Consider the following 19,263-nt stretch of genomic DNA (forward strand, 5'->3'; position numbering starts at 1 on the left):
TGGACCAAAAAGCCAGGGCCATATTCTTTCCTCTTGACATGACACTGAGATGTCATTTCAGGCTCATAAATAACCACTGCCAGACAGTGATAGAAATGAAAATAAGGCTAATGACACTGAAGTGTTTGACGAGTAAGTATCATGTTTGCATGATCATTTATGAAAAAGAAGAAAAACAACGCATGGAGTGCAAAAGGGAGGCAATAGTGAAGTAACACACCTAGACTTCATTATTTCTTCTGTTGCAATGCTGCTAAGACAATGCAGCTTACTGTGCATATTTTGCTTCTGTTATTGGCAGTAAACTATACCTATGATATGAATGCAGTCCACATCATCTGTTGCTCACTTGCCCCACCTCATTTATTTTTAATTGTTATACAATGATAATGGGGGCTATGAACTCCGAAAAAGTCCTTTAAACTGAATTAAATGGTTCCCCCTTGTTTGTAAACCCCGTAAGGACAATTCTCTCATGGCCCGTCTGTACAGAGCTCAGGAAAATATTTATCTGCCTTGCTTTAGAACTGCTAAAAAGCAGTCACAATAAATAGTACATTAATCAAAACTCACTGACAGAGAGTGATTCTGGAGATTCGCACTACCACCTTGCGAAAAAAGAACCCCTGGTTTTCCAGCAGAGCTGCCAAACTGCTTCTTCACCCTCTGACCGAGGATATTTTAACGCAGCTAGCCTCTCTGCCAGGCTGCGACCCAGAGCCCTGCCGCCTACCCCGCTCTCATCCCTCTCATCCTGCTTCCTCCTCGCCGCTGTCAAATCCCGCGGCGCAGAGGCTGCCGAGACAGGGAGCCGAGAGGGCTGAAACCAAACCACCACGGTTCTCCCACTGGAAACCAACGCTTGGCAGCGCCACTTCCAGCCTGAGGCACCGTGGAGAAGGCCCTCACGCCCCGGGATACCTCGTGTCCTCACGCACGGCACAGGGCACCGCCCCGGGCCCCGCGCCGGGGGTCGCACTCAGGAACTCCTCAAACAGGGCTGAGGCGCCGCCGCTGGATTCGCTTCCCGCCTCAACGTCGGAGCGGTGGCTTTCCTTCTCCCGGCCCCGGCCCCGATCCCAATCCCAGTCCGGCTCCGGCCCCTGGGGCCCCCCGGGGCCCTCCGGCCAGAGCGGCGTCCCCGTCGCTAGGGCAACCGGGCCACATCCTCCCGCCCGCCCCCGCTCCTGATTGGCTTCAGCGTCCTTCCCCGCCGGCCAATCGCAGCAGACTCCGGGTGATGCCCCGCCCTCCCCGTTCGCCGATAGGCCCGCGGACTCGGCCGTGGTTCTCCCCGCGCGCTGCAGAACTACAGCTCCCAGCAGCCCCCGCGGCGCGGCCGTGGCCTGTTTACCGTCCGCGCCGGGGCCGCTCCCCGCGTGCAGCCGCGTCACGTGTTCGGGCGGGGGTCAGGGCCGTTCCCGGGGAGCGGCTCCGTCCTGTCCGTCCCGGGCGCTCCGCGCGCTCCTACCGCGGCTCCCGGCGGCTCCTACCCCGCCGGCGGCAATGAGGGCGCTTGTCCCGCGCTGGGCGGCTCTGGCCGTGCGGGCGGCGGGCGGGCGGTGGGCGCCGCCCGTCCCCCCGCGCCGCGGGCGTAGCGGCCCCGGCCCGCCCGCGCCGCGGGAGTGGGCGCTGCCCGTGAGCCCGCGGGGGCGGCTGCGGGTGCGGCTGCCGTGCCAGGTGAGCGTCCGCCCGCTGGACCCGCAGCGCTGGCCGGGCGCGGACCGTGTGCTGGTGGCGGTGAGCGGCGGGAGCCCCGCGCCCCGCGGGCGGGAGCGGGAGCCCGTGCGGGTGGAGCACGACGAGGCGCTGGGGCAGGTGGCGATCGTGGCGGACGGCGTGGACAGCAAGGCCGCCGTGGAGGTGCGGACGCCGGTGAAGTTCGGTGGGTGCGCAGGAGCCCCCGGTGGGGTTCTCGCCGGGGACTGGGTGGGCGCTGCTGCGGCTGGGAGCCGGTGTGCGGGCATGGCATCGTGCCCCGGCGAATCAGGGCGTTAAGAACGCCCCGGGTTTTCTGTCTCTTGACTCCGTGGGTGTTTGGATATATGTTTTGGTTGTTTTCGATTTGCGGACCTCTTTGTCAGCAGTAGTTAGCGCTGAAGCTCCCGCTGGTGAGCGGTAGTTTACAGCACACTGTTTTTGCTCTGGCACCTGCTGCTCCAGAAAAGGCGTGACCTCGGCTCGGAGGCAGCATCCTCAGCATGTGCTGTGCACGCCTGCATTCCAAGGGCTGTTCCCGTTTATTTCCTATGGATTTGTGCAAGTAGAAGTGCTCAAAGCTAAACCGGAGCTCTGCAGATTGTGCCCATACCTGTTAGAAGTCAGATTTAATCCTATTTAATCTATGGTGCCTTTGTAACTCTAAGATACAATAACGTTGCAGCTATTTCCTCACCATCAGCACAACTTTTTATTTTTAATAAATAATGAACTCATAACCCAAAATGTATTTTAGGCAAAACAGGTGCCAAAAAAACCCCTCAAACAAACAAAATGCCCCACTTGAGTTACAAAGTTTAAAGCAGTCATCAGATTGCAAACTCTGTGTCATCTGTGACTTTTGTAGAACATGATACAGCAAAGACATATGGCACCTTTATTTTATCTTGCTTTTTCCCCTTTGTATTTTAGGGGAAATTCTGCAATGTGCTTTTTTCCCGTTGTTTCCTTTTAGAAGGACCTGAACTGTATATAATTCAAACTGGAGAAGTGCCATGGGTTTGACATAACATTATTCTCACATTTTCCAGCCGTAGTCATTCCTGTAACTTACTTTTTTTCACACTGTTTGTAACTGAAGGGGTGTTTCTTAAATATGTTTATTGAAACATGTGGTCTGTTTTGTTTCCTAGCAACTAATATGGACAGATATAGTTTGTAAATAAAATCAGGGGCATCTCACCCTTCCTACCCTCAGTGTGTTAGAATGGCTGTACTGATTTGTACCACAAGTCCAGCTGCCCACTGTCCTTTCTCTGGTAGCAGTCAGAAACATGCTCAGGGAAGAGTAAGAGCAGAACAAACATAAATGCTATTTCATCAGGATTTTCAGAGCCTCATACAGCTCAACCCCTCAATGAATCTCTCTTCCGGGTGTCCCTGCACACATGTAAACAGTTGCAGAGTGAAAACTTCCTGGTAAACTCTCTGCCTCTTGCCACAGTCCCACAATTCAATTTCCTGCTATTTTATCATTTTAGTAGGTGGTATTCCAAGGTCTTTCTGCAGTTCATCAGTGAGTTTTTAACTAGTCTCAAAAATTTGGTGTTACTGATAAAATTTTTCAACCTTGCTATTTGTGCTAATTTCCAAATTGTTGTAGTGTTGAAGGTGGTGCATAGCTTATAGCTGAAAGACAGTATAGAACTAAGGATATTGTTAAAGATACCTGAAAATCCAAGTTCATTCTCTTAAAGAGATCAGCTGTTATCTCTATATTCATTGACTCTGTCACTGAACAGGACTCCTTTCTGCAAGGACTTGTAGTTTTGACTCTTCACTAATAATTTTCATTTACAGTCTTAGTTTGTTTTTTCCCCCCTTTTTATCCTCTGCTTGGCAAATGCAAAGATTGCTTTGTCTTGTTTGTAGTACATTCATAGAGTCCATCCCAGAATTACTGAGAATCAAACAAACCTGTTTTTTTACCCTTCAATTCTCTGGTACCAGGTGTGTCTGCCCACTGTAGCTGTTGATCATTTAATATTTCAGTTTCTCCAGGATCTCTGAGTGACTGAGTCAATTCTATCCTGGGGAATAGAATTCATTGTGTTAATATCTGGAGAATCTCAGGCTTCATAGAGAGTTTCAATGTGGGAAACCTTCCTAAAGGTCTCAATAATGAATCCTAATTGATGGAAAAAGATCATTTAACTTTTGTCCTGTCTTTGAGATTCTTACTATATTCTGAATGCCAGCCAACACTGCAGGCCATCTTATGGTCTTGAAACAGTTTTTCTTAATTTGTAGGTTTCTAAGCTGTTCCACTTGGGTTTGTGCTCATGCAGTTCAGGTTCCGTGGACAGTCTGTGGATTGAAATGCCCTTGAAATGCCCTTCCATGAGTTGCTGTTTGTCACCCCATAATTAGCATGATATTAGTATTGTCTATTCATGCTGTTATCCAAGCATATCTGGGGATATCTTTCCTAAAATGTAAAGTTGTTTTTTTTACTCAGTGAAGTAGAATTGCTGCTTGCCAGTGAGGTTCTACTATGTGTCCTTTCACCTCTAACTTGTGCTTGAGTTGCTCTTCTTGTTTATTTAGAAAAGAATTATCCATTAAATATCATTGCATAAGCAAAAGATCCTATCCCTTGTAAAAACACATCTCAAACCAGAAAGGAGCTGTTGTTGCTCTGCCAAGACTTTGGCTTTTCTCTGGCCTGTCTTGAATGTGTGAGAAGGATGTTAACTCTGCTCTGCTTAGACCTTTTTGTCTGAACTCTTTTTGTCACTTACCTGTAAGAAGCTGAGAAGTTGATGTGAATGTCTTTACAGTGTTCTAGCTTCTTTCTTCATTTTGGAATTTAAGGCATTTCATAACAGCTTTCGCAATTTAGGCTGGAGCTTATCCAGGAAGCTGTAAGTCATCTAAAACTTCTGTCGTAGTTTGAGAGCCCTAAAATCCAATTCCCGAGTCCAAACCCCCCCTCCCACATCTCACTTAAGTGTGAGATGGGTTTTCCAGACACAACACAAGACTCAATATGGGGGGAAAGGGTATTATATTACAATCACTATACAAATAAATATAATTATATATACAATCTTAACTATCTCTCGTATGATATATCAGTATTTACAGTGGATCAGATCTCTTCTCCCTCCAATAGAAGTCCAGAAGGGAAAAGGAAAGATCCTTTCGACTCTCAGGGCAGCAGCCTCTCTTCTTCCATGCAGCAGCTGTAGCTGGATCATTGTAGTTGGATCTCTTTCCAATACACAAAAGGGGGGTCTCCTCTATCCCTCTCAACCCTTTGACTCCAAACAAAAGTCTCACCCATGGACTGCCAGCAGGGACAAAACTTGCTTCACCATGGGCATATCACAAAGTGCAGGGGCGTCTTCATGAAAGTCCCTTCCTCGGGGGATTTACCTCTGAGTCAGAACGTCTCGGGCAGCTTTCAGTTGAAAGTCTTTGCCTCAAGAGTTCTACCAGAGCTCCTGTGCTCTGTCTCAACTGCCAGCTTGGCAGCAGCAGCGGGGGGAGCAAGGTCACCCCCTCCTCATTCCATCTGGCCATCCTGGTCCAGCTCCAGGATGTCTGAGCTTCTTAGCTCCTCTCTCTCCAGTGCTGCAGCACTCCAAGACTCCTCTCAAATAGGAGTCCATCTCCTCCTCCTCTCTAGGAGGTCTCAGAGGGGTTTGGGGAGTTTGTTTCAGTTCTTACCCCAAACTCTCTCTCTGTAGAGCTTAGTCCTGCTCTGTTGCTGGCTCTCTCTCTCTCTCCTTGGAGGAGCTCTCTCTGCGTTGCTGCATGCCATCTCTGCTGCATCTCCTTCTCTCTTGGCTTTCAGCCATACCCTCTGTTCACTGCTGTCTCTGCCACTGCTCCTGCTGCCCACTCACAGTGGAGAAAAACTCCCAGCTTTCCAGCTACAGATACTTGGCCCAGTCTAACACTGTTCCAAGTTCCTGCAGCCCCCCAGCCGGGGCTGAGTGGGGGCCTAGCCCCCAGCAGGGCTCTGGACCCCTCTCCTCGTGGCTTTAGAACATGGCCATTTTTCCCTTCAAACAACTACCTCCTCCTTCTTTTCCAGTCTGGTTGTGATATGTTTATATTTTGCAGGAGCGCTGATTGGCCCAACTCCAAGGGACACCACCCCCTCGGGGGTTACTATTTCTTTAACTCCAGGGGGAAAACTTTTTTTCCCCCACCACAACTCCTTAGAGCCGGAAGAGCATGTGTGGAAGATGCTAGATGCTCAACTTAAGTATGCATTTTAAACCAAAGGCAACTTGCAAGCAGTTTAGTAGGGCAAATACTAACAGGTCCTCTATTTCTGTTTTAGGGTCTAGTTTTAAGCACTGTATAGTATTTCAGTATCATATGTGATCTGATAATCCTCTGATTCGTTTAAGCTTCATAGATTTTAGATGTCAATGAATTCCTCTCTAATCTAGTTTATTTGTTTTCCTTCAGGCCTCATATATATGTTATCTGTTTAGTCCAGGAACAGTGTAGACACAAGGCTGTAGGTTTGGAGCACATAGTGAGAACCCTGTGTCTTGGCATATTGAACTGCATGTGCTAATTAATTAAACCTGAAGATCTTTGATTTCTGGTTAATGTACGTTGGCTGAGTACTCAGAAGTAAACTCAACTGAGGTCTTGTATAACCATAATTTGAGATTATTCTAGTAGTCTAGGGCTGCTGAGTCACTTGAAAATAATTTTTCAGTCTATTTCAAAAATTATAGCTTTCTATGTATTCTTTGAGGTTTGTGTGGCTAAAGTTGGCTTCAGTCCTTGTCTTTGCTAAGGAGGAATCAAACTGGCTATTTCTGCAGTTTTTGCACTGAAACAGATTGTATCCTGTTCCTTCTTGTTAAAATTTCATTGGCAATATTACTGAGCTTTTAGCCTGCTTCTTTTTGGAGATGTATATCACTTCTTGAGGAAGTCTGTGAGACAGGGGGACTCAATTCCTTGTCCACTCATTTTTGCTATATCAAGGCTAGCAAAGTGCTGTGACTCTGCAGAGGATCAAAGTATATTTTCAGAAATCCCTGGTGTTTCTTAACAGCACGCTCATGAATTTCCAGACTTCTGTGTCTTCTTTTAGCACCCATGTTTGATACAGCCAGGATTACATTACTAACCCACCTTTCAAATTATGGCCATAATATGTGCTACAGGGTCAGAAGTTTAATAAAAACTTATTCTTGTAGAAGTCTAAGTAAGTTTGTATCGTGGCTAAACTGACTGCTCCCAGGCCTTTTCCTTTTTGACAGAACCAATAAGGGCAAGAGAAGTATCGAGCCGATTGAATTCAAAGATTTGCACAAGCAAACAGGCTTTTGGGAGTCCCTTCTCAGAAAGCAAAATAACAGAAGTCTTGGATGTAGATCTTCTGAAGAACTGCGCAGTTCTCCAGTGGGGAAATTGAGCAGTTTTGGGCAAGACAGCTTGTATTTCAAAAATAACATTGCTTTCTTTTTGAACTCTTCAGGTTTTTGCTGTGCAGGGACATGCTGTTTCAAATGTAGATATTTGGAGAGTGCTTCTGTTTGTGTCTCTCTGGGAACTGTGTTTAAACAATCCAACTGCTCCCTGAGAAGTAAAACCTTATGTAAAAGTTTTGGCTAACCTTCAGAACCTGTGGATCAGCATTGATCAAATTGAAATAGCTCAGATATCACTCAGATATTTTTAGTCTAGTGAAACTGTTTAGGCTTTACCAACATAAAACCTTGTAGAGGTGGCCCTTGAGCCTCTAATGGTAGTCAGCAGACGACTTGGCCTGGTTTTGTGCTTTTACATGCCTCAAAGTATATCATAGAGTTTACTTAAAGAGATGTAGTTTGACTACAGTCTTGGTCACAGTATCTTTTTCTTGGAAGTCTTCTGTGAAGAGACTAAGGAAATAGTATCTGCAAATAAAGCAACATTCTGGGAATTATCCAGTCCACCTCCTGTAGCCTTCTTTCTTAGGGAATTGTTACTTGTGAACACAGTCTACATCCTTCACTAAATTTAACCTCTTTGCTTACTGGGGCAATAAGGTAACACACTTGCAGCAAAGATGTTATGTGTTTTAGCTCTCTCCCTTGGGTTCTCTTGGTTTGTCAGGTGGCAGAACTTTCATTTGTTGTTAATTGGAGCTCCCAGTCTCTCAGCTTCACAGTCTTCAAGCTTACTGTCAGCATGATTCCAGCACCTGTCCTGAGTAGTGGTGTGACAGTATTGATCTTCAGGCTCTGCTGGGTCACAGGTCTGACTTGGCAATCTCACTGGGGCAAAGCTGGTTGTGCATACTCTGATTCTTCTTTTGATATTGCTGGTCACCTTAGTGGGCAGTGGAGGTGAAGGAAAGACTTTGACATGTGCTTAAGTAAAGGTTTCTTTTCTTAAGAGAGTAGTGGGGCTCACTATCTCTCAGTCTTTCAGTTACGTATCTTGCAGCAAACACTTCTGAATCCTGTTTTCTTTTTCTTCTTTCTGCCTTCTATCCTTAGAAGAAGAAATCCACTTTTTTTTCCACTTCTGCCTTTATCTTTTGCCAATCTTCATGGTGATCATTAATATAAATTATTATCAATATAGTCAGAATCCCCAGACCTAACATTGTCAAACTTCTTCGCAGTTCCTTAGACTTGGGGGTGAGCTCAAGTGGCAAAAAAAAATGCTTCTGCTGCTTTATTATCTACAAGACCTAGTGATTTTTCTTTGTGGAAGCATGAACAGTAACAAGGTGAGGTGATTCAGACTAGAGGCAAACATGCCAGGGGAGTAAGTCAGCTTTCCAGAAGGCTGGGAAAGAATGACACATGCAAATGCTTCTATACCTAGTTTTGGGTTGTGCCACTGGCTAGTTGAGCAGCACAGGCCTAAGCAAGGCCTATGTGTTTGTGCTGTTGAACCTTATTACTCTATGTGTGATCTCAGGCAACCTACCAGTCTTCCACCCCAAAAACCCATGTCAGGGTGCCCAAATGTCTCAGGAGAATTTCTAATTCTCCTGAATTAGAACTGGTGACTAGGGTAGCTGTGAGATGGAGGTGGAGTTGAAAAAGAAAAAAGATAAAACTTCACTAAGGGACCACACCCTGCTGATTCCTTTCCAAAGGTTATAGTCACTCTGCTGCCTCAATGTCCTCTCCTGAAGCTGGAGGGCTTGTACCCAGGCTTACTGAACTTTCAATGTGGATTGTTGATAGTGACTAGTCATGCAATTGAAAGTGCATGGTCAAACTTTGCAAGAAGGTTCTAAATTAAGAAAGAAGCTGCTTTTTTTCCCTACTACATATAGTTACTGTATAAAGTGATCAAACACTGTGTTAAAGAGATCTGACTTTCCTCGTTCTGTTGCTAATAAAACTCTTTTAATTCTAGATTTGGATATCAAAACATCAGGGACTGGCTGTGTGAAGATTCAGAAAATAGAATGTGATAACTGCAAAATAGAAACGGAGAAGGGGACTAGTGTCTTGCAGTCAATAAAGGTACAGAGAACCCTCCCCCTCTCAGACAGTGTTTGAAAGGGGATTGTGTAGTGGAATATAGTATAAAAATCTAAATACCAGTTTTGGAGCTGAGAAGTACTCTGATATTTTTCATTGTAACACATAGTATTGCTGTCTGTGTAGCACCTCACCTTTAATTATTGCATACAATTATGACACAAAGTCCATGTATGTGTGATAGCTGAAGACAGCACAGTGACAGTAATAATCTCTGTCCACCCCACCCCTCAAAGAAAAAAGATAGACTGGGGTTTCCTGTCTAGAAGGTTAATAGTTATGCTTTCTCAATCAAGGCTTTGCAGCATGCTGCTGCTTTTTTCTGTGGATTTTTTTTTTTTAATAATTGATATATCAGTGCTATTGACAAACCCTGTAGTATAATTTTCAATCAGGAGTTACACTTTATGTGTCTAAAATACCTGACTGAAATATATCTGATAAATACTGTACATATCAGAATCATGACCTTGTTGTTCTTCAAGGTTAAGACTTCAGTGTTGCTGACATGAGCTTTTGTAAAACTAATCACAGTTTACCTGACTTAGGTGCTACTTGGAATCAAATTGACTTGAAGATTGGAATTTTACCTGCAGGAATTGATATAAACTCAAAAGAAGGACATTTCAAATATGGCAATTTTGAAGTTTAAGTTTGGGGTTTTTTTTGAGATAGGAAAAAATCGACATTTTTCTCTACTGTGGTAAGAGATGATTTTATAACACACATGGGGGAAACTGAACCTAGGTGGAGATTTAATATACAACAGAGCTGGGTTTACTCCACCTTCAGTGAACTACAGACAACCTGTATCTTTCAGATTCTGTGTAATTGGCCATATTAGTCATGTGAAGGTAATGAAATCTAACAAAAAGTTAACAACTATGTGTTACCTGTCTAAAGATTTGGTTAAAAATTACTCTGTACAACAATGACAATAGCAGTGCATGAGAAACTACATAATATGAGAAAACAAGGTGGTTTTAACCAGCAATAATAACAGTAATCACAACCTGCCGGCATATCAAGAAGTTTTCACGATGTCATGGAAAAAGTGGATATTGAGGAAAGACTGCTAACTAATATCCTGGGAATCTTGTCTCAAATACAGTCTGAGATGTGAAAAATCTTGAATTTTAAAAAATTGAGTCAGCTCTGTTTTTCTTGAGACTTCAAGTAACAGTGAAATAATATTCTGTAATGAACTGAAAAGAAGGCTGCAAAGTCACCAGTTTGAAGCTTTTGTGACCGGCTCCTAGATGGTCTCCCTAGAGTTTAGATGAACTTAGTGTTGCTTTTTTCTTCTGTCAGCTTTGAGCCTTGCTTGATTTGCAAAACTGCAAATGTAAAAATTGATTCTTCCTCTGTGTGTGTGCCTCTGTTTCCACTGATTTGGTGGCCACAGGAAGCTTCTTCGCTCCCTTAAGCCTCAGGTGAAAGGAAGGACTCTGTCCCAGAAGGCTTCTAGAATTTTAAAGTATCAAGAAAGAATGACAGATTTCAACTGAAATTCTTTTTAAAACAAAGGTTTGTTAAATTATAAGGCTTTCGGTTTTTTTAACTTAAGTATTCTTTTGGGTTGTGAGTGGTGATTGCTTGTCTTTGTTCTGGTTACTGTGATGGCTTTAACAAACAGTACTAGAGAAGATATGTTGCCACTCGGGTTTTATTGACTCTGAAGTAGCGAGATGAAGGGTTTGAATGAAAATTGCAACCATACAGGTATTTACAAGAGTAAACAGCTGTTCAGTTACAGTATCTCTTAGCCATGCAGCCAGGCTTTAGTCTCATCTTGTTTTTAAGTACTGTAGTTCTAGTAAAGGGATTGCAACTCATTTTTTTCTACTATAGCTTCAGGAGTTATACTCTGTATTGTCAGTGAAGCAGAATCATTAGTAAGAGACAGAAGTATTAACCTTCACGATTTTTCCAAAACTACTAAAAACGTTATAGATTAGATACTGTAGTGGAGCACAAGACCTGATTCTCCTTTAGGGAATGTGCTTTATGGAGCAAACTGAAGTGACAGTGCCCTCTCCTGGATGGATTAAAACTGTTTAGTGTTGCTTCACTGTCATACTGTTCACAAACCTCATTGACTAACAAAGCAGGAGACCATTTCTTCACAGTAGAGAGCAAAAGATCATTGATCAATGAATGACTTCAAATAAAAAAATCTGGTCATGTGGGGATCACTCAAGAGCACCAGCAAACATCACAACTGCTAATTCTCTTGTCATTACTACAGGCTGCAAGAAGTTGTTTGTATAACTTGTACCTCAAAAGTCATGCTGATTTTTGGTATACTCTATGATGTCTTTACAAAAGACCTAGAGATTTCATATCTACTTTCCTTTATCATGGATGCTAATGCTTCAACAGAAAAGATGAGTATTCTGTATGAGGTTTTTTAACGAATTTTGTCTGGCAATTTTGGTGTAGTAGGCATTACTCAGCCAATGAGATTTGTTGAGGGTTGCTTTATTGAGATTTTTTTTCAGTGGTGCAGGTTTTTCTTATTTTATAATTGGCTAAAATCCAGTTCACCTATCCCTTCCAAGTCTCTAGGTCAACTGAGGACAGCAGTAATTCCAAAATACAGTTGTGAGATCTAGGTCTTCTTCAGAGTATGAATTATTGACAAATTCTTTATTGAGAAAGTGGTACTGCTTCTTTTTAATTTTTTTCTCCTGCTTCTTATCACAGTCCATCAGCTTAGCAGTGACAAGGAGACCAGAGAGACCCTTTAATTTTGTTACCATGTTCAGCAATTACTTCTGACTCTGTGACTGTGCTATTGATGACAAGAATTTCCAGGCGTCTCACACACCTTCAGTGGAAGACACTGAGTTCCCTCTTTCTTCCCCTGTTCCTTCGTTCAACAGATAGTGAGAGAGTGTTTTTCTAGTTAAAACAAAAACGATGACAAAAAAACAACAACAAAAAACCCAACTACAACCACTCACCTGTATGGAAAATTAAGGGGAAAGGTGACTTGTTTTGAGTTTGACTCCACTGGGAAAATAGAGAGCATGTAGTGACAGGACAAGGGGGAATGGCCTCAAACTGAAAAAGAATAGGTTTAGATTAGATATTAGAAAAGAATTCTTTACTGTGAGGGTAGTGAGACACCAGAACAGGTTGCCCAGAGAAACTGTGGATGCTCCATCCCTGGAAGTGTTCCAAGGCCAGGTTAGATGGGACTTTGAGCAACCTGGTCCAGTGGAAGGTGTCCCTGCCCACAGCAGGGGGGTTGGAAGGAGCTGATCTTAAAGTTCCATCCAACCCAAACCATTCTATGAAATAAAAAGTACATTTGGCAATCACTTGAGAAGAAACCTTCACAGTAAAATGGGAATTTGTCATCTAAGGTGGTTAATGTGGTACAACTTGAAAAACAAGAACTTGTTTTTTAATTATGCTTATTCTAAGTGATGACTTTTTTTAAAACCTTTTTCAGAGCCATAAAATTGATATACGGACAAATGGTGGCAAAGTCATTGGTCTTGGAACGCTTTATGGAAATACAGATATTTGTGCAACAGAGAAGGGGGTAAGTAGGAAGTAAAACGCTCTTCAATGGCTTATTCAGTTTGTCTCTTACAAAATTACTGAATTTGAGGAATGTGCTAAAGAATATTTAGTGATCCTCACTGGTTTGTCATTTCACTATTTCTTACATTTTTCTGTTAAATTATTTTATGCTTGATTTGGATAAATAAACAGGTTCTACAGACAGTACAGGAATAACCTGATACAACCTGTCAGCTTTAATTATTTAGACCTTCACAACACTCCTTGGGTGATATCCGGGCACTTGGATTCTGCAGTAGGCCCAGGAGTTTATTTTAGTGTCTCATGAATAGTGGCTTGATGTTTGTACATGCTGTACACTTCCAGCATTATATGGTGGTAAGAATGGAAGAGTAGAAGGTTTTGCAGATTTCTTTGCATCTGAGGAAATATAATCACATCTTGCTATGAGATGAAATGTGAAGAATCGCAAACAGAAAAGTTTTGTAGAGAAGTAGCTTGCTTTTTGTCAGTAGGTGGCAGTATGAGACAAAACACAAGCCACTGTAATCTGGTTTTGTTTCTTGACATAAGTAGTCCATTCTCCTTTATTTAAAATAATATAGAGCTAAACTCCCTTACATAATAGTACAGTTCTCTCACCCAGTGTTGTTTTCAGGCTCAACTCGAATATTTAGGTATCATAGTGTCCATGCAACTGATTGCATTAGGGATCACTAGATCTGAAGCATTGCTGCATGAACGTGCAGAGCTGAGCCCAGTCTGGAAGCAGTTTGGATGTGTGGTCTGTCAGAATCAATAGGTATCCTTTAACAGTACTGGGAAGAATCAGGAAGAGTGTGGGTAACTCTGTCTTGCCAAGGATATATTTGAGACCAACCCGTTAAATTCTAGACATCCAAAATCATCGTTGTGAAGTGCCATTTGGCATTGTTGTACACCTTGTACCTTGGGTTCTGAGATCATATTCTCACTTACATAGAGCCAGCTGTGAGCTGTTCTTAATGTCCTGCTGTAAAGTAAGCAACTTGCCATCAGATTTTCCAAAAACCATCAATGCTAAATTATTTGTGTTTCCTTGTAGCGGGTGATAGACTGTCTTTTATGTAATTAATATAATAATTAAATTTGTATCTATGTGAAAATATAATTCATGAAGTTGTTTTGCTCTGAGCCTTTAAATACTTTAAAAAAATTTAACTCTTTTTAGACTCATTGTCCTTCTGAAACAATGAAACAAACTTCATACAAATTAAGTTGAAGTGTTTCTTTGTGTTCATAAGTGTTTCTTTGTGATCATTACAGACTGCAGTATTTCTGTAGCCTGTAATATTGCTAGAAGTCTCTCTTAGGGTTGTAAAGTTGCAGTAACTTGAGTGGAGTAAGGCATTTTAACAGGAATTCATAGTTATGGAACAATACTTCAGCTTATGTTATTGAACTCACTAACAAACTTTGTACTTAGGAAGGACTGAGATTTCTTTTCTCAGTTTCCCACTTCTGTTAATAATCAGTCAGTGTTGTGTCTCCTGTGTGTCTTTGCATGAGATGTTTCCTCCACCAGTTGCAGTCATCACTATGTAGTTATGGCTGTTTCCAGCCCCCTCCTGGAAGTGGACGGGGAGAATGTGGTAAAAGGCACTGAACACTTGAGAAACTGAGAATATTTTTGAGGGGGAAGTTGGAGAATACTCTAGTAGATGTTTGAGCAAGGATAGCACAAAAAGGAGGGCCATGAGCAGGAATATGTGGGGAAAGAACTGTAATGTCTTATTTAAACATAGCAGGATGCTAGTTTTCATCTTGAAAATGTGTTCAGGTGAAAAAACATTCTCAGTCTGATTTACAAAGATAGAATGACCCTTTTTCTTTAAAGGGTAAGAAACTAGGTGGGTCCCTTCCAACTCAGAATATCCTGTGATAATAAGGGGGGAAATGTTAACCTGAGCATATGGTCAGTCTCAGTAACTGCAGCCCTCAAGGCTCTACTCTGAAGGGGAGGAATTTCTCCAGAAAACCTGATGGTTCAGTGGACAAAAACAATCAAATTTGTTTGACTGGGGAGTCATTAGCTAATCTGTGCCATGGGGGCTTTTCTGTAACACTTATTTAGCAGTGCCAGACATCTGTGTTCTGCTAAAAATCCACAAGAGTTAAAGAATTTGAGACTGAAAATATATTTATTCTCAGTAAAAAGCAATCCTATTTTTTTCCACACTTTCCCTATCAAAAAATGCTTTTTTAGTTTTATACTTGATCAGTCTGACTTACCTCTTCCCTCACCTCCCTTCAGCTTTGTGTTATTCTGAAACAAATGCTCATGATATTAGTAATTTTTGTTTTATTGTTTATTGTAACTTTTTATCTGGAGTCAAAACAACTCTTTTTATTACTGTACATTTTTAAGAAAGGTAGTTAAGACTGGTAAATAAGATATGTTGGTATGTGAGATTGTTTATAATAAAGCACTTAATTTTTAAATAAGATGATTTATCTTAATAGAGTCAAAACTTGCATTCTGTAGTAACAGATGTAGCTTTTTGAAGTTTCCTTTGCCTTTTTGAGAATGCCACAAGGCAGACAGTTTGTACCCAAACTATGCAGATGTTTTTTTTTTTCTCCCCCTTAGAGTGAGGCACACTTTATTTTTGTTGTGCTGATAGCAATGATAGCCCTGCTAAAATTGGAAATGTTCTTTGCAAGTCATTTAAGTCTCTTTAGAGCCAGTTTAGATCATAGACACTAAAACGACAGTGGCTTTTCTTTTACTTGTTGCTGTGTCCATGTGTCACAGCAGGTTTGCACTTTGCTATCCAGGGTGAGGGAGTAGTGGAGTAGTCTGGGGGAAAAATACTGAGGACATGTTTAAGGTCTCTGCTTATTAGGGTTTTGTTAGAATCATTGCAAGATGAAAGGCTGAATTGCTCTCCCTTTCAGTATTGACAAATTATGCCTTAATATAATTGTTTTTGTTTACTGTTGATGCTGCTTAGAACTATGCTACAGAATCTAAGCAATGCCTGCAGAGATTGTAGATATTGACTGTCAAGTATCTCTAATTCTAGCACAGCATTTTGATTTTCTTAAAGGTTGATATATCTTGATACATTCTTGGATACCTAATTTGTATTGTAGCATCATAGTACAAGTCTTAAGACAATAGTCCATTCTGTAATCTTATGGCTTAGGGTGTAAAGACAGCATAAAGCTCAGTATGTATGGATTGGTAAGGCCACAGTATAATTTGGCTGTCATAGAGTCCATACTGCACCATCCTGTTCAGCTCACTTTTTGGGACACAATATAGCATTGGGTTTGTGCAACACTAGTGACTATTTGTCAGAATACCTCTTGCTTCATCCATATCTTATAATTTATATAATCTAACACTGGAAGTGACAGCAGACTTATTACTTTATATTAACTTTTTTTCCACAGGGTGGCAATGCTAAAATGACAAGGAGGATTCAAAGATAATTTCAGTAAGCCACAGTTTAATCTAGAAGGCTGTGTATCATTTCATGTAATGAATAAGGATTTTGTGCATTTCACTGAAAGTCTGCGTAAGCAACACAAAACCAAATTGAATAGGGGTAAAGTATGAACTATTGTATGTCTCCATCATAGATCAAATTTAACTGAGAAAGAATAGACTTAAATTTCATATGGTTGTTGCATAAGCATGGGAATTGTTCTGGTTTTGTTCAAATAGGTTTAGGTTATATCACATGATTTACCGCTATTTTTACATAGATAATCTCATCTGTCACCTTTTATTTCCCAACTCTATAGTGCAACTTTTGAAATTCTATCCTTTCTCTCCATTTCTACTGAAAAGAAATAGAAATGGAGCTCTTATCCCTAGTTTTTCAAGGCTTTGTATGTCTTGAGGCTTAAGTCCAAGAAAGAAGCCTGAGTAACCAAGGTAATATGAACAATCATGCTGAGAAAAGGAGCAGCTGTGGCTCTTTTGCAAACCTTCACCAAAGCCACATCTACAAAGTTAGCCAGTTAAAAATCTTCATAAATAGCTGTATGTAACAAAGACAGTGGATGCTTCAGTTTGTGGTGACAGAAAACTCATCACCAGTGCCCCAAGTATCATAATGCTGTATGAATGTTCAGTCTTCTTTTTCTTACTTTTCAAATACTTAATTTTTTATCTGTTTATGACTATTTGGGTTCTTCACCTGCGTGATAGATCTGATAACTCACAGGAACATCATAAAGAATCATTTGTTATTTGGTCAGAGCTCTTGGATGAAAAGATTTTCTGTTTTGTCTACTGTAGCTTTTAACTGAAAACTTGATTCTATTTGTTCTGTGCCAGCAACTGCCTTCCATTTGTTTTGTGTCTTATATAGTGTTACTTCCCTCTGCCTTTTCAAACTGTGATGACAAGTTTTCCATTATGTTTATTTAAGTTTATTTCTCTTAGAGTGTGAATATAGAGAAGCTGCAAGGGACAACCATCAACATATCTACTGAAGATGGGCTGCTGAAAACTAAGTATCTCTATGCAGAATCGGCATCTCTCTCTTCAGTAGCTGGTGATATTATGCTGGGAAGTATTCATGGTAAGAAGGAAAATCTGTCACAAATTTAGCTACTTTGAAGGTGTTCATGATGTTCACAGTAACAAATGGACTAATGCAATAGACTATCAATAAATCATGAAGCATATGAACAAAACAATTCTATCTTTATTAAAGACTGAATTGATTTTTTTGCCACGTAGCAGACTGTGTTTATTTTTAAAAACAATTTTATGAGCACACTTGTGAACAGTAAAAAGTGTGTATTGTGGGAAAGAAACATCACATGTATTAAGAACATCAAAATATTTTAAAATTCAGCAGTGAAAATTATACTAAAAGTTGTAAAGAGGCTTCTCTTCCCTCTCCCCATCCTTTATTTTCTTCATAGAAGAATCCAATCATGGAACATCTACTAAGAACTATCATAAAAGGTGATAGTAATTAGAAGTTTTTAGCAGAAATAGCCTCTGTGTGTGCTGACACTTTATATTATTAATGGAATGGTGACAGTTCCTGTTCTTTGATTGGGGAAGAAGTCTCTAATCCATCCACCCTTTAATGTCTTTCACCTAGAACTGAAACTAACTACAGTCTTTTATTTAAACAGCAGTTGTGGTTCAAATGTCTTGTGGTTTTCTAACTGAACAAAACTTCCACTGAATTCTGACTGTGCTGTAATGTGCTTGTGGTGATTTAATTGAGTTAAACAAACAGGAGATTGTACAAAGAGTGAAAATTACTCAGCTCAGTCTGAGTTCCAGATTTTCAGCTATAGGCCTCAGAACAATTTGCTTCAATTTCTTAGCAATTTTATGTTGTCATCTCACTTGAGAAATTCATTTTGTCTCTTCCTTAAAGGAGCAACTCCTCTGTCCATTTATAATAAATGTAAGAATGGTTTCTAAACCAGTTAGGTAAAGTTTGTTTTGGTATGCATAGGCAGAAATAAATGGCTTTTTTTCATGTTGTTGTATTTTTTTAACTTGTAGACTGTATTGTTACACTGTGATCAGTTTGTGAGCATGTTCATCTCTCTGTGAACCTCCAAAAGTTTATTTTCTTGGTACAAAAATGAAATCATAACTGCTGTAGCTAGTGACTTGCTTTCGTAGTAATGCTTCATTGTCATTTAGCTGAAGAACCATGTGAAACCAAATAAAATTGTATCCAAATTATACAGGCATTTCTTATGTTAGTTCAGGGTTGGTTTTGTGAGCTCTCTACTAAATGGGTCTGGAACACCTAATGTTACTTTAGCTGTTTCTTTTAAAAACAATTGCACATTAACATTTGCTTGGTAATTCTAGCCAGTTTTCTCAGAAAAACACTTTCTGCAAAACATCATGCTCCTCAATCATGTTTTGATAGTATGAGCAAATGCTTTTAAAGTACACACACAAACACATACTAATTAGTAGATAAGACAAACTCCTATTAAAGATTTCTGGTAGAAAAAAAATTATCACTTTCACTTATAGTTTTTGCTCATCAGATGGCTCAGTTTTAGTAGTTGTTTTGTTTGTAAAACAGATTATTTCTTGAGCAGCTAAACCCACAATTTCCCTTTAGCTGACAATATGCTGATAGTTGGCATCAAATCAGCACATCTGTGCACAAAACTAAGCTAGATTTCATTGCCTTTGCTCTGAGAAAATTGAAGTTAGGGCAACACAAACTTTACAAACCTGTCTGAGACAGTTTGTGGTTGAAACTCAGGCTGTACAATTGCAACACTGTCAGTGCTCAGGCTTTCTTAATTGCTCATTTGCATGCTTCATACTTTTATGAAAATGAGTAATGCATTGTTTTGAAGAAATTGGTTTTGAGTAATTTTCATCAGCTTCTGTAACATGAGAGATGTCAGGTGCTATTGAGCTTTTGATTTGATGCTTGAAAAAGAAATCTGATTCTGAGAAACTCTCTACTTTTAGCGAAGAGACAGTAACACTACAGTGAAACTTCTCTACAAAGGGGCACATAGGAGGAAAAGGAAACCCCTCTTTGCA

General features: G+C 40.9%; 2 protein-coding genes across 3 annotated transcripts in view; one reads left to right on the plus strand and one right to left on the minus strand.

Annotated features, from left to right (window-relative positions):
• The window catches only part of CCDC146 (coiled-coil domain containing 146), a 69,361-nt gene extending 68,194 nt beyond the window's left edge, over nucleotides 1-1,167 (minus strand). Inside the window, exon 1 of one of the 2 annotated variants that reach the window (XM_051805047.1) lies at nucleotides 922-1,167. The gene's annotated coding sequence lies outside the window, so the exon portion shown is untranslated. The other variant, XM_051805048.1, reaches the window with a different exon arrangement.
• Nucleotides 1,168-1,386: 219 nt separating this feature from the next.
• The window catches only part of FAM185A (family with sequence similarity 185 member A), a 41,123-nt gene continuing 23,246 nt past the window's right edge, over nucleotides 1,387-19,263 (plus strand). The window contains exons 1-4 of the mRNA XM_051805100.1: nucleotides 1,387-1,885; nucleotides 9,058-9,167; nucleotides 12,646-12,738; nucleotides 17,158-17,296. Coding sequence (XP_051661060.1) covers nucleotides 1,507-1,885; nucleotides 9,058-9,167; nucleotides 12,646-12,738; nucleotides 17,158-17,296 — 721 coding nt within the window. The 5' untranslated portion in view covers nucleotides 1,387-1,506. The remainder of the gene's footprint in view (nucleotides 1,886-9,057; nucleotides 9,168-12,645; nucleotides 12,739-17,157; nucleotides 17,297-19,263) is intronic.

Source organism: Manacus candei, unplaced genomic scaffold (genome assembly GCF_025592945.1).
Source record: "Manacus candei isolate 608988 ecotype Guabito, Panama unplaced genomic scaffold, ASM2559294v1 h1tg000063l, whole genome shotgun sequence".
In the NCBI taxonomy this organism is placed as follows: Eukaryota; Metazoa; Chordata; class Aves; order Passeriformes; family Pipridae; genus Manacus; species Manacus candei.